This window comes from Polyodon spathula, chromosome 18 (assembly GCF_017654505.1).
Source record: "Polyodon spathula isolate WHYD16114869_AA chromosome 18, ASM1765450v1, whole genome shotgun sequence".
Lineage (NCBI taxonomy): Eukaryota > Metazoa > Chordata > Actinopteri > Acipenseriformes > Polyodontidae > Polyodon > Polyodon spathula.
In genome coordinates this window covers 1,296,672-1,311,736 of record NC_054551.1, presented here as the reverse complement: position 1 = coordinate 1,311,736, position 15,065 = coordinate 1,296,672, and the positions used below count along the sequence as shown (strand labels likewise).

The following is a 15,065-nucleotide window of genomic DNA, read 5'->3' as shown; positions in this document are numbered from 1 at the left end:
TTTCAGTTAAGTTTTGTATATATATAAACATTTTTTAAAGGTTTTTTTTTTTTTTTTTTTTTTTTTTTTTTTCCATTTCTGATGCAACAAGCTGTGCTCCAGCGAATACCAATCAGCTGTGCCTTTCAATACCGTACGGTAACATATTCTGTTGAATTTTAGAAAAAAAATTAAGTTTACGATTTGGCGCCACATCTGTACAAAATGAATTACAATGTGTTGTAATGTTAAGATGTACCAGCAGAGGGCGCTCAAACCCCACAAAAAAACCAGAAGAGACACTTCAGCTCAGGTGGATCTGCATTCCATGTGAGAGGATGTCTAAAACCCATCATTCCTGCGCCCTTTTCAGTGTGAAAACGTGAACAGCAACGTCTTTTCTGAAAGGGGAAAAAACGTCAGTGTATAACATTTTAAAAAGCAGCTAGCAAGATTGAAAGGAGCAGCTAAATTGTTCTTCAGAGCTGTGTCTTCATTGTTATAACATTACACACTGGGGGCAAACTGCTATTAAAGACAGGGCCCAGAAATCAGGTTTTAACAGTCATGGTTCTGAATCCTGAACTTGCTGACAGCATTATTTTCCTTTGGCCCTGTAATTTACAAAGCCCTCAACTGGCTTCCTATCAAACAGGAATGAACTCAGGAAGTAACTGGTCACTCTGCAACTCCCACAGAAAGGAATGCAGCCCACGAGTCTATACCGCTGCAGAGTGCCCGCTGGCACAAACCCAGGTCCGCAACGACCATGAGGAGAGGTGCACTGCCTTTTCCTGCCAGCACTGTGAAGTGTGTGTCTGTGTGCTTCTGCATGTATGTATGTACAGTTCATGTGTAGACCTTTCCGTGTGCATGTGTCTTAAGAGTGTGGCTGTGTGTGTGAATATATGTATGTTTTTTTAGCATTTTGTATGATAATGTTTTGGTTCATTCCTAATAATGCTAGCTATTCCTGAAAAAAAAAAAGAAATAAATACAAAAAGCTGTAACCCCCATGGATCCCTCGCGCCTTCTCTGCTGCGTGAAAGTGATATGCATGAGTAATGTATGAGAATGGCTTCTAGTGTGCAATACAAAATATAACGAAATGCCAAAAAGAACATGCTTTACAACCTAATAGAAAAGGACCATGAAGGATGCTGAACAATACATCTGAGCAGTCAGCCATTTCACTCAGCTGGGGAGTGTTTAAAAGGACTTGCAAAGATATTGCTGCCGTAACATTTTGCAAACGACTGTGTTTTATATTATTTTTTAATTAGTTTGTACTATACTGTGTATTAACTGTTAACCAAATTAGCAGTATTTGGGTATGTGTGAGTAAAAAGGCAGTAAGCTAAGACAGAGTGCCTCTTAAAATGCCACTTGTGTAACGTATACACACCCAGCTCTCTTACGCAGACCGGATCTCTGGTATCTACACGTATACAACATCTGCCTTTTTTCGGGAAGCAAGCTCTTCCGTGCCAAGTTTTTTTCTTCTCAAACATAAAGCCCCCTTTGTATCCAGCAGAGCTGGGAATGTATTTATTTTAATTGGAGATTTTTTGAGCTTCTTGTTTTCTGAACTGAACATTTAGTGTCTTGCCTCTGTAGCAACATTAATCTTTAGAATCCGATGATTCCTAAGTTTCTGTACAGACCTTTTCAATCACGGTGGCGTGGTGGTTAGCACTGCTGCATCACAGCGCCAGGGTCCTGGGTTCAATTCCTAGGGGTTTGTCTGTGTGGAGTTTGCATGTTCTTCCTGTGTCTGTGTGGGTTTTGTCTGGGTACTCTGGTTTCCTCCCACAGTCCAGACATGCTGCTGAGGTTGACTGGTCATTCTAAAATTGCCCTGTGTGTGGTGACTGGCATCCCGTCCAGGGTATAGTCCTGCTTTGTGCCCTGTGTCTGCTGGGTTAGGCTCTGGCTCACCACAACCCAGTAAAAGGATTAAGCTGTTAATGATAATGGATGAGCTAGTCAGTCTTAGTGGGCAAAATAAGTGGAAGAAATGTACTTCACTTACCTTACTTTGCTGAAGAATCAAAACCTTACAAGCTGAACCCATACCTGCATTTTCTGTTGGCCCATTCATTAATTATTTTCTACAGAACATTATTTTTTTGTTGTCTTTTGAAACCGTTTAACATCTGTCCATTTTTATTCAAGCTGGTGAAAACAGTGGCATAATGGATGCGATGTATTGATACCTTTCGTGTTTCATCATCATTCCGATAGGTGGACGATTTCTATCACAGACTGCCACAGATCTGCAGTGTCGCTGTGTGAGGTCAGTGGAGCGATCACTCTGCAGAAGCTGTAGCGAGACTAACTCGCGATCTGCAGGGAATAGATGATTGCCTCCTGAAATTCAGCCCATCAATAAAGATGCAATTGACTTTTCGAGACGAAAGGAGGCAGCGGGAGTGTTGAGTCACCGTGACCATTAAAGGAGTCAAATCTCCTTCTCTTTGTCTGTCATCTCTGGACTAATATGGCTACCATTTCATCTACCAAAGCTGTCATTCTAGTAGCACTTCAGCAGCAAACAAAAAAAGGAATAAGCTTCTTTACAGAAAGCATGGAAGAGATGATGATTAAAGGGTAGTCCTCTCTAATTATAGAGCATTTAATCATCGCAGACCAATCACAAGAGAAACAGGTTATTCTACAGCTAAGCAGCCAATCATGAAAAGGTACAGCTTCCCAAGCTGTTCAGTGGTCACTGGGTAGTTCCTCTCTATAAGATATGGCTCAATTACGGGTTGATCCTAATAAAGTGGCCAGCGACGCCCAACATAACATTCAGCTAAACTGACGGGTTCGTCATTGCCATGATCCTGGAAGTGGGAAACCCAGTACATTTATTTTATGTATCACAATCCGGGCCTGGCAATTAGCAACCTTTTTTACTGCTCCAATTTGTCAGGAGACCTGCACCGACCCTATGTGAGTCATTTTGTTTTATACGCATAGTGCATACGACAGGCAGGTTGAAATGTGATACAGTATTTATAGTTTTTATTAATGTGAGGCGGGGGCAGCTATTTTATAGGTTTGCACGGTGATATTATTCTGTTACATAAATCCTGTTTGAAGAAAAAAGCAATGGTACCGTTGAATGCTTTTTGAATCTGAACAATGTTAACTTTTGGGCTGTTATTTTAAGACATCGCTGTCAATATTGTTTTACAGCATTGTTTCATGCAATATTCCCTTTGCTTTTAAACTCTTTCACAGAGCAGATCTCAGATAGGAGAGAACAATCCACAGGGCTTGCATCCAAGAGCACGCGTGTCTCCATATTTGCAGGTCACATCTTGGTACTACTGAATCAATGAACACTCCAAGCAAGAGGGGGATTTCTAGTGCTTTACTCCGCATCTTAAATAAAAACACAAGAATATATGAAATGTTTCTGATTGCTAAGAAGCAATAACCCTGCACTACTTTCTGGCAGATACAAGGTTAACAGTAACAGCCTCCTGCCGCCTTCCTCTTCCACCAGCAGTGACATCACCCTCCGGCATCAGCCAATGGGCCTGCAAGAGTCGCCCCCCCCCCCACCCCCTCCACTCCTTATATCCTCCACAGCCAAGTTCGACAGTGAAAATGTGTTATTAGTGGAGCACAGAAGCAGCTGCTCGGCTCTCTTCGCTGTAGCTTTCTCTCAACAATGACTGGAGACAGACAGTCGGGGCTCTGCTCAATATGATGGGATGCAAGTCAGGACCCTTAGCCTGCCAGCAGCAGCAGGTGCAGTTGGAGAGCTCCACTGCTAACCTGGAAGGAGTAGCCCAGGCCAAGCCTGAGCCCCTGTCCACCTTGGAGAGGCTGGCCCTGGCCACAGGGGGCACCGAGAAATCCTGGTACCGCTGCATCTTCCCCTTTGGCATCATCTCGCTGGTCATCGGGCTGTCCAGTGCGGCTGTCACCTTCTACTTCAACAGCCTGCCCATGGCCAAGGCGGTCTCGGTGGTCCTCTTGGGGGTTGGCCTGATGGTCATGACCTTCACCTGCTGCAGGGTGCACAAGAGAAAGAAGAGGAAAAGGAAAGAAGGGGGTTCCTTCAGCTTGGAGCAGTGTGCTCTGTGAGGGGGATCAGTGAGAGGGGTGTGAGCAAAGCTTCAGCCATCAACTACCCACTACCATCCACTGGGAGCCATTTGGGGCTGGACTAGCTATCTGCAGAAATGGGGCAGCGCTGGAAGGGGCTTGGTAGTAAAACACAGACAGACTCAACTGTCCATTAAAGATTCATTGAAAAAATAATTGATAGATATGTGCATGAAGTTTCTAAAAAGCACACGCAGCTCAGAGGAAGACGCATATAAAGTTCTCAAATCAGAGCCAGCTCCTCGCCTGCTGAAGCCTTCCTGCTTCACGTTGGATCTCTGAATCTCTGACTCACCGCCTCAGCTGTAAAAACAAACAAGCATCAGGAGATTTAATGAGGAGACAGGGACTGCGCTCCTCTGGAGGATCGCTCAGCGTCAAGGCACTCACCGGAACAAAGCACCTTCTGGAAAGCAATGGACTGTTAGATCGTGACGTAAAAACAAGTCATGTTTATTTATGTTGGAACTGAATTTCTGATGTACTCTCTGTATATTTGAAATAAAAGCAGCTAAAACAACAACAGCAGGAGCCCATCACAGGACCATCTGCTATTCCTTATGCTGGCTGGTGTATTGAGCAAGATTGCTAACCTCCAAAACACTAGTGTACCATGCTAGGCAGATTTAATGAACACATACTCTTTCCTCCCCATGACAGATGGGATCTGTGACGTCCTTTTAGAGCAGGGAGACTCTGGATTTCTGTACAAGAAGTCTGGAAATTCAGTTCTGCACTTTCTTGTCCACTTTTGTCTCTTGAAGTCAATGCTGTTTCAGTTACCAGTGCACTGCTGCTAAAATGCCAGGTGGCACACAGCAGGCATGGGACTGAACCCTTTACAGTAAGAGTCAGATATTGAACCCCAGGGTCTCCAAATGGACTTCAGAAGCCCGTCCTCTTTCACTAAGTGGACTGTGCCTGGTTGTGACCGCTGTGCCTTTTTGGTTCCCTGTTTTGTGCCCTGGAGGGTCAGTGGTTTTATCCACTATATGTACTGGACATTTGTTCCATTTACCCAGAAAGTACCGAAATGGATCAACCCCCCACTCCAGCCCGCACTGCTTGACCTCGACTGATCCACTTGAGCTGAAGCAAAGGGGAGGACCAGGGGGCTCGCAGAACACTGAAGCAGAATGAATGCAGACTGGGAGAAAGTTCTTTACATTATTTATTTTTGCTTGTGGCACCGAGCGGAAAAGGATTTGGAGAGATTTTAACCTTGTAGTAATCTAATTCTGCACTGTGATGGACGCAAATCGACAGAACTGGTTTATCACAGAGTCTGCACTACACTGCACAGGCTTGGGGGAATGCAAGGTTTGGCTAGTTTTCTGACAGTAATAAATACAATAGTGGACTTACTTAAAATCGCTCACCCATTTATCGTACTTACTATGTGCTCTTACTGGACTTTACTCGGATAAGCAATAATTTTTTTTCTATAAGTTGACTGCTCTCCCTTAATCAATGTAATCATCTACTGCATTCTTTATCTCGCTCTTTTTCAAATTTGATCTTATTTGCCACTGATTTTCTTGTACTCTATAACTGCTCTTATCTGTAATGTGATACTCTGTACTGTAATATTTTAAAATGTGATATTTTGTAAGGTGGTATTTTGTACTGTGATATTTTGTAACAACTTTTACAGTAATGCCCAATAAACACCTGGTTTAAAGGGTTAACAGGAATTAACCCTTTAAACCAGGGTTAATTCCTGTTAACCCGTTAACAACAAAAGTGCCAATGTCTTTGGCTCACAACTTCATCACAGCTGACTATTGAATCATCACCCCTGGCTCTTACAATGAGATTTAATAACAAGATAAAAACACTGAGTGGTGATGATTGTAAATTAGCCAGCCAGTCGCAAGCCACCTTATAAATAAATTAGTCATGCTTTTTTTTTGCTTCCCAGGGGTGCATCTCCAGGAGAGCGGGGTTAACTGCTTTTTGTATTCCCTCCTGGTCTAGTGTGGTCGGTGTCTCTCTTGGCAAATGAAGTCTGCATTCATAAAAAACAAGCCCAGGCATTCATTGAGAAAAAAAAAAATGTGTGCGTGCGCTGAAAGCAGAACACTGTACAGCTGGAGAGATGGGAGGGAGGAGGATTGAAGAAAAAACAAGACTTCAAATGTATGTGCAATGTACACGTTTGCATTTGTGTTTGCGTGTGTGTGTGTGTGTGTGTGTGTGTGTGTGTGTGTGTATTTATGTATGCTGTATTTATGTATGTTTATAAACACATTTAAAATATTAGCATTAAAGTTGATTATTCATATGCATTGTGCATCAGCCTTCCCTCTTTCTTACTTGTGTATGTGGCTGTGCTTACGCCAGTTATGTTGTTTGGTAAGATTTTGCTGCCACACACACAAGGTATAATTGATCAATGCAAGTCTTTATAGAAACTTAATGGGGTCAAAACGGTCATGGGTCACTTCACTATGAAACCGTCGCACTCAAGATTGTTTCAAGATTTTAAGAACATTACTAAAAGGAGTCCTTGACGGTCTGTGAATAGCCATCTTAATTCCTTGAGGGATTGATTGATTTATTTATTTTGATCTATATTTCAAGATGCATTGACTAAAATACCCAGAACTAAACCTTCATTGCAATACTGTTATGTGCATTTAATTTAAAAATCACAGAAAAAAGAAAATGACCTAGACTTTGACCTCCTAGGATGAAATATTGCTAGAGCTGTTTGTTTTCTCTTCACCGACTCATCAGACCACACAACACCGTGTATTTCCACGCAGCACTGTGTGCTACCTGCAGGGACTCCTCTGTAAGCCACTCTGCACTAAATCAATCTAAGTATGCCATCAATTTGACTATTTCACTCGACACAGGTCTTGATAAAAGGAATGGCAAGCCTCCCTGAGGACTAATCCTGACTGGTCCCAATGGGATCAGAAGAGACTGGTGACCAGTAGGGGAAGACAGCGGCTGCAGAGGGACTGTGTCTTCTGAAAGGCGTCAGCCGATAGCGATGCACAATAACGCAAACACTCGATGCAGGCAGCGTCCAGTACAGAGCAGCAGCACTATCAATATATGTGTTTATAGATTTGACAGAAACAACGGCAGACCAAAAGATGTGTTTTTTCAATCAGCTTACTGCTGGTGTCAAGCATGTGAAGGACTAGAGCAGAGTCAGTTAATGAGTTTAGAAAAGTCCATATTAGCTTTGATGTTCACAAACCAATCATATTTTTCTCATAGTAATTCAGATCCGATAGGATGAGTTAATATTAGGTCCCTGCAACCCTGCAGGAGCGTTTCCTTTTTTCTCCTTGGTCTCATCCCGCAGGACAGACCGGAGATTTCTCATCAATAAAATAAAGCAAGCAGTCAGTCCGTGCAGGGTTTGCTAATTCAGCAACATGTCGATTTCAGCTGAGTTGAGGCTAACCTCTACCTTCCTACTCCACGCACACACAGAGAGCAAATAAACAATGGTTGAGCCAAGGAGGTGAAATACGAGCATGCAAAGGAAGGTCAAGTTCCTGTAGATGAATTGGAGGAAGGAATCCCTCCCCCCCCAGACTAATAAAGCTCCTGGAACAAACCCAACTGCCCTCCCTTTCCTGACCTCCCTGTGCTAGAGAGAGCAGGCGCTTCTTTTATCCTGTCACCCTAACTCTTCACTTTCACTGCCTCCCCTCCTGCTCCTAATTTGAGGTCTTTGTTCCAGAGCTTGGCACTGTTCCTAAAACAAGTGTAAATACCCTCCATGCTAGTTGAATGTCTTGCTTCTCCGTATCGATTCACGCTTTTCCTTTGCAGTCTTCTCCTTCCCCGATCAGCAAGGAGGTTTTGTTGCCCTTTTGGGTAACTTACTTCCACGACGTTTCCCATTGTGGTAAAGTCAGTGCCTTTGCTACAAACAAGCTGTTAAAATAAAATGAAACAAATAATAAAGCCAGATGCTCTGCAACACTTTAAATCCACAAGGTCTTTCAATGCTGGAACTTGTACGACTATATTTGATCCCACACACACATCACTTTAGTATTATATTATATAGCAAAGCGATGAAAGCAATAGGAATATAAAAGACAACATATTAAAGCAGCAGGTGTACCTCTAAACACTGGGTAGTGATTTAAACAGAGCTTTGATGCAGCTTGATTATTTAAAAGCTGGAATCTAATCATGTGGTGTTTCAAAGGATTTTCGACGAAGTAAATGCATTGGCTTACCCCTCGCTATGTAAATGAAACTCCTTTCATTTTCCCCACTTCTTCTTGTGCTCCTCATTTTACAGATCCTACAGTATCTGTTTCTTTGTGGTTGGCTGAGCTGCTGCTGCTGCCTAGTTTCCATGGAAACTGTCTGAATGAGAAAAAAAAAAAAATCAGGCCCATAAACTGTTTCTTTGAGTCTCCCTGTGAAATATGAAACAAATTAAGTTCTATTTTTCTAACACCTCTGTCTCAAGGGACACACTTGCTAGCTAATTGCAAGAATCCATTCCACTTGGAAGAAAAAACAAATTGAAACACTGTCTAGCAGTAAGCGCTGGGGGGTCGCGGGGAACTTCTCTTGGGTAGGGAGAGCACCGCTTCCTTACTTCACGTGAAGAGTATTTAACTGTTTCGCTCCTGTTGTTAGATAGATATAGCACTATATGTGTATAACCCATACATTAATAATAATGACAGTGTTTTCATGTCTGGATTAGCGTATGAAACTGGATATGAAAAATAAGTGTTTATTATTTATTTATTTATTAAGTGTAAATATCTGCCAGTGTAGTGCCTTGCATATACTATTGCTTTACCATAATACCTCAATACCTGAATTTGTAATGAATTGGTACACTTGTTAGCCCTTTCAAATGCGGTAAATACTGCAGGGTTATAAACTGCGTTTCTGTTGAATGTATTGGGAAACGGGGATCCCAGGTGGCATGGGCAGGGAGGGATAGATAGTAGAGACCCCTCGCTTCTAAATATAGCACAACGCCACTGGTGCTAACGTAGATGATTGTACAGAACTCACATTCGGTCATTTCGCAGGGTAGGCCACGCTAACATTACGTTTTGCTATTTCTGTTTCAGGGCCATTCAATCAGGAAAAAAAAAAAAAATCCATGCATTTCAGGTTCTGCCAGCATCCGTTAGTCTGTGAACCTTTTTCATTTTCCGCTTAAAAAATTACCTTGTTTACCCTAGAAACTGCAGCTGCTCCACTGCTGCATAAGCGCCTAGAACTTTTTTTTCACCTCTCGCAAGTAACCCTGAGCAGGAGTTACATTAGTTGGCATGGAAATGGGACCCTAATTGGATTTGGATACTTTATGAACACTGTTGGCAGTTTAAATAAAATCCACTCTCAGAAATTGTTGTTTTCTGGGAATATGGCATCTATAGTGTCTGAATCTCTCGCAAGTCACAACCTCTTAAACGCTCCAGCTGTTTTTCCAAGCCAGCTGGTCTGCATGCAATTGAATCACTGCAAACTGCAGCCTGTCTGATGAAACTGAACACAGCAAATTAAATCTCTGTTGTCCGTGTTGTTTATTTTGTGCTGACGCGCTTAATCCTGCTCCTTGTCTATCTCTCTCTATATAGACACTCATGTTTCTGCATTCTAGCGGCACGTACATCGTTATTGAGGACATTTTTAAAAAAGATCCCGAGATAAATGATCTCATTTCAAACTGTCATGTTGAGATCACAATATAAATCATCTCAGCATCTCAACCTTTCAAACCGTTATGTTGAGATCACGAGGTCATTTATCTTAGGAATTTGACGCTTCAAACTGTCAAGTCGTGATCACAAGATAAATGAGGATCTAGAGATAAAAGAGCCACGGAAATGAAGACTTTACTTTGTTATACAAAATAAAGCTTGCGCTTCACCATGTGAGAAGTGATGATGTGGTCTCTGACTGTCCAACACCACTGCTTCATAGTCGTTCTGTGAGGGCAGTAACTGACACATGCATGAGGCATGCCACCCTCAAGGCCAGGTTAACACCAGCACCTCCTGAACAAAATGAGTCATCTTTAACATGCAACCCCCGTCGGGCTGATGCACCTGGAAGAGCCTGGAAACGTTTAATGTGCTCCTTCCTTAATCAGTCCCTTTAATCCCAGCCTGCCCTTTAAAAGCAGAGTAGGACAGGCTTTCATTATTTAAGCAAACGCACTCACTGTAAATAACAAATGATCATATTTGCCTTTCCATTAGCATCAAAGCTTGTTGCTTTGTCTGAATGGCTTACAGCATGCAGACAGCTTGTTTGCTGTTGTCTGATGGGAACTGTCTCCGCGTTTATGCTAAAATGTGAAACTTTATGTTACATTTACCATGATAGAAACATAGCCCAGTAAAGCATAGTTAAAGCAAGACAAAGACAGAGAGGTATGGCAAAGCATATTAAAAAACATGGTAAACTATATAGTAAGTCGATGTGTAGCACAACCATTAGAACAAAAAAAACACTAGAAAACTGCAAATTTACTGTGCAAATATACCGTTTGTATCAGGGCCTGTCTGTATAATTAAACACTTTATTTAAAAAGCTAACAAACAAAGCAAACCTCCGTTGCCCTGTAAAATGTCTCTTAACACTGCCTGAATAGGCTTCTTCCTGGAGGGCAGAAAGGAATGGAGCACACCAGCAAGCCGTTCCGCTCCGCTCTCTGGGGACAGAACGACTTGAGCGGAAGGTGAATCGAAGTGAGGAAAGAACAGGAAAAGTTTGTTCTTGACTTAGCTGAGAAGGGGGGGTAACCAGGTTTATATATTCATGCATCTTTTCTGCTTCTTTAAACCAATGGGTTGGGTCACTGTTAGGCACTTTATACAAGCAACAACAGAATATCCAGATATCTATTATTCACCCACCTAACCTTGCAGCAAAGAGCCTCCGCGACTCCAGGTATAGGCTGTACAGAGACAGATTGCTGTGATGTTGCTGTGCTAGTATGACAGGGCAGCTGTGGAGTAATAGTGCTGGAGCTCTCTGAGACAGTTAACCCCAGTGAAATACGAGTTGCCCGGATTAGCGTCACCCACTCCGAGGGTAGCAATGTCTGCCACCTGCAATGCTGCTCATCGGTCTCTATCTGTCATCACCTGTTCACTCGCTCCCCAGGAGAGTGTTCCCATCCAGGGAAGTCTTGAAGAGTGCTGCATGGCAGCATGGGGAATGTCACAGATCTGATGGAGAATTGTTAGGGTTTGTATAACCTCCTGGGTTAGGTGTCTAAGGAAGATAGCAAGGGAAAAGCATTGGATAGGGTTATTACACCCTACTGCGCTGGACTATTTACTTCAGTGCTCTGTATGGTTTGAGACAAGCTGCACCTTAAGATCTGTGGATTAAATACTGTGGGGAAAAAAAGAATTTGTCTCTGCTGGTTCCAGCTTCTGGAATAGATTGTAAATAGAACTGGCATTTTAATGTAAATTGTGTGTGTTATTGTGCATATGACAGAGTGAAGGATTGCTGCAGTGGCTGCCTGTGTGCTCCCATACACCATCAAAAACAAGTTAGGAGGCTCAGTGGGTTTTTTAATAAATGAAAACATTCAAACACAATGCTCTGCATGACACACTCACAATACACCATGGGTTTTCTGAAAATGTCATTCCTGTCAAATGTATGACAAACCGTTTTGCAAGCACTCTTATTATTTAGAATCTACTGCTACGCTCATAGTGACTTCCAGTAACTCCGTTGTAGATGTTCCAATGCACTTATCTTAAAACACAAAGGGTGTGAACTTCCAGGAGTGATGGTTTCCAGAGAATAAGGACTTCCACTGCGTCACTCAGACCCCTTCAAGCCATCATCCCTTCACTCCCTTTCCCGGGAAACAGGAAAAGGGTGTTGGTGTTTCTAGGAACAGTCTAGGGAAATCCTCGCTGCTTCCTTCCCAGTGATACTGGGAAAGGCGTGGATGAGGGTCCTCCTTACTGGTCACACAACTAGACCACAATGGAACCAGTCAACAATCATCTAGATACAATAATCAATTCAAGTTTTATTTAATAAGGCTGGACACTTGGATATGTTTCAGTCCAGCCGGACCATCGTCATGATCATTCATCATTAAATATGTTTTAGCAGGAAAAATCTATTAATTGTTTTCAAAGGTGTTCCAGTTGCAGGGGACATCATGATGTATAGTTTCAAGCATTACACGAATTAGGCTTACACAAGTAATGAAAGACATCCAGATTCTTAAAGGTAATTACACTCTTCAGCGCATTCACAGCAGAAGCGTCTTTAATGAAAACAAGGGCCTATTCTTAGCCTTGGAACATGACTAAGTAAAGAAAGAAATAGAAACGAAACTCTGCTTGCTACTGTGTGTGAACCCACATGTCTGCCACTGCCCATAGAAAAGTAAATGCATTTACCATAGTTTACCATGTTTTTATATATGTTTTACTACACCTCTCTGGGCTTTACAGTGCACATTGCCTATGCTTTTATAAGGGAACAAGCAGAAGGAGCTCAGACTGCTTATTGTTATTGCTTACTGCTTAATGCTTATTGAGAATCGGGGGAGGAGAGCAGTAAGGCAGAAACTATGCATTTGTTGCAAGAAGACAAGGGAAGAGAAGGAGCGAGTATGGGAGGAAGAAGGCACAACAAGTTGGCCAGTAGCGAATGAGCAGAGAGGGCGAGAGTGAGGGATTGGAGATAGGAAGGGGCAGTATGAGGAATAGAGTGACAGGCAAGAGCTAGGGTCTATGCAGGTTGTGTAGGAGGAGAAAGGAGCAGGGGTCTCAGTCTAGTGAGCCCAGGATAGAAAACACGTATTATCTCCAGGCCCGAGGGGAAGAGCGAGTTTTGATTGCAGCACGCTTGTTCACTGAAGTGAAATTGCCAGTTATTACACACTGATTGTTTATTTCAGCATTTGCCAGCTCGTTGCAGCTGGTTTTGCCCCCATGCTTTCCATGCCTCACAGACACCCATGTGGAAATCAATCCAATTACACCTGCTTGTTCAGAGGAACAATACGGTTTCTGGATGACTTGTTTTATTTCTTTTCTTTCTGAAATAAACATGACACAGTCAGTCAAGATACATTAAACAATACAGTGCCACAGTACTGCAATGGATTACCAGCTAATGATACCAGTGGTATGTCAAAATACACCACTGGTACCATTTTACCAATGGGTTGTAACTGCAATTGTACAATCATTGCTCCTCAGCACAGAACCACTGCCATGCCTTTGAGAGATTAGAAGATTAGTCTTAGAAGAGATAAGCTCTTTGTCAAAGCACTTTGTGATTAAGCACTGTATAAATGTAGAGACTGTTATGAAGATGATGATAAATGTAAAGCCACTCTACTCTGAGAATGTTGTAGCTGGGGTTGGCATGTCAACGTGTAATATACATTGCAAAGCAAGCTGTCAATGTGTAATATACATTGCAAAGCAAGCTGTCAATGTGTAATATACATTGCAAAGCAAACAGACACTATCTCAGCTGGTGCAAAGTTGATCTCCTCTGTTTAATCCTTTCAGTCCTGGTGGGACCTTGCCTTATCTTAGCGCAGTATGCTAACATATGCGGTAGGAAATCACGTTGGAACCTCACGGGACTCCTAGGTCCCAGTCTGAGGTAGTGTATAAATAATATATATATATATATATATATATATATATATATATATATATATATATATATATATATATATAGTGTGTGTGTGTGTGTGTGTGTGTCCTGTTCTCATGTATACTAACCGGAGTTTATTCTTCAGCTCCACAAAAATCATTCAGGACTGAAAGGGTTAATACCCAGCATTTTCCTGAAGGGGCATCTGGAAACCTGGGCAGGGTTTACATCTTATGAGGGCTCTGCTGTCATTATAGCTGCTTACAAAAATCGACAGAAGCAGCACAAATGGTGAATTTATTTGCAATTAATGCTAGCACTACCACAGGGTCAACTGTCTTAATTACACCTTGTGTCATTAGGTGCTGCCTTCATGTCGTCGCCACAATTAAAATGTCATCCCATTCCTTATCAGCTGAAAAACAACTGCCAGTCAGCCTCCAGAGCGTCTGCGTCAAGGGCTCTCACAATGAAGCATCGGCACACAATACCGTCTCAGGACAATGCAGGCCATTTGTGATAACAGATTGAGCCAAACTGAATTCAAGAGCGTTGCGTCACTTGTTTGCACATGACATTCATCACTGAAATCACATTGTGTCTCCTACAGTACAGTTTGTATAGAATATAGTGTTCTACATCTCAACTGACAGCAGAGAATACAAAACCAAATAAAACCTTCACTACGTAGTTTGGATATTTTAGTGCTACAATTGCATGTGTCACGATCTGAGGGGATGGAGGGGGGGGGGGGTTGCCATGGTAACAAGTGTACGCGCATGCTGCTCTCTGTACTTTCTGTATATGTTTTAGCTTTTCCTTGGTAAATTTTATTACGTTTTGGCCTCTGATTGGTTGGGGTTGATGCACTCTCACCAGGTACGTCACGGAAATCTGTTTTTTCACCTGCTAATGGGGACTGGTCCTGTCCCTGTTTTCGCTGGATGAAGGTGTCCGGTACACTAAATGACTCTGGTATTTAACATAATCCTGTATTTCTGTTATAAAGCTATGAGATTATACGGTACGGTACAGGAAACAAACAAACAAACAAACAAACATGAGAATGAACTCGGAACCGTGTTTTAAAACAGCTGAGTTTTCATAAACATTAAAATAAACCACCTCCAGTAGGATGCGAGACAAGCCTGTTGAACTACTATCCTCCCTGCTGTGCCTCTCCAGAGCCAATCACGTGCGTCTTCCCTTTAAATTTGTGAATTTAAATCCCACCCCGAGCAACAGAACAACTACAAGTCCCATAAGTCTAAGCGGTAAAGCACACATGCGCAAATTCTCCGCTTTTCTGACCTATAGCATGCAGCGCGTAATTCGAAATCGCATTATGTCAGCCA

At 42.4% G+C, this 15,065-nt stretch overlaps 1 protein-coding gene across 1 annotated transcript; it reads left to right on the top strand.

The window, feature by feature from the left end:
* Positions 1-3,586: 3,586 nt before the first annotated feature.
* Positions 3,587-6,387, top strand: LOC121331282 (transmembrane protein 100-like). Its single transcript, XM_041278571.1, has one exon. The coding sequence runs from the start codon at positions 3,697-3,699 to the stop codon at positions 4,078-4,080; it is 384 nt and encodes a 127-aa protein (XP_041134505.1). The 5' UTR covers positions 3,587-3,696; the 3' UTR covers positions 4,081-6,387.
* Positions 6,388-15,065: the final 8,678 nt, after the last annotated feature.

What these genes read in the sequence shown, in the direction of transcription:
- LOC121331282 (XM_041278571.1), top strand. Translation starts at nt 3,697, where the DNA reads ATGATGGGATGCAAGTCAGGACCCTTAGCCTGCCAGCAGCAGCAGGTG.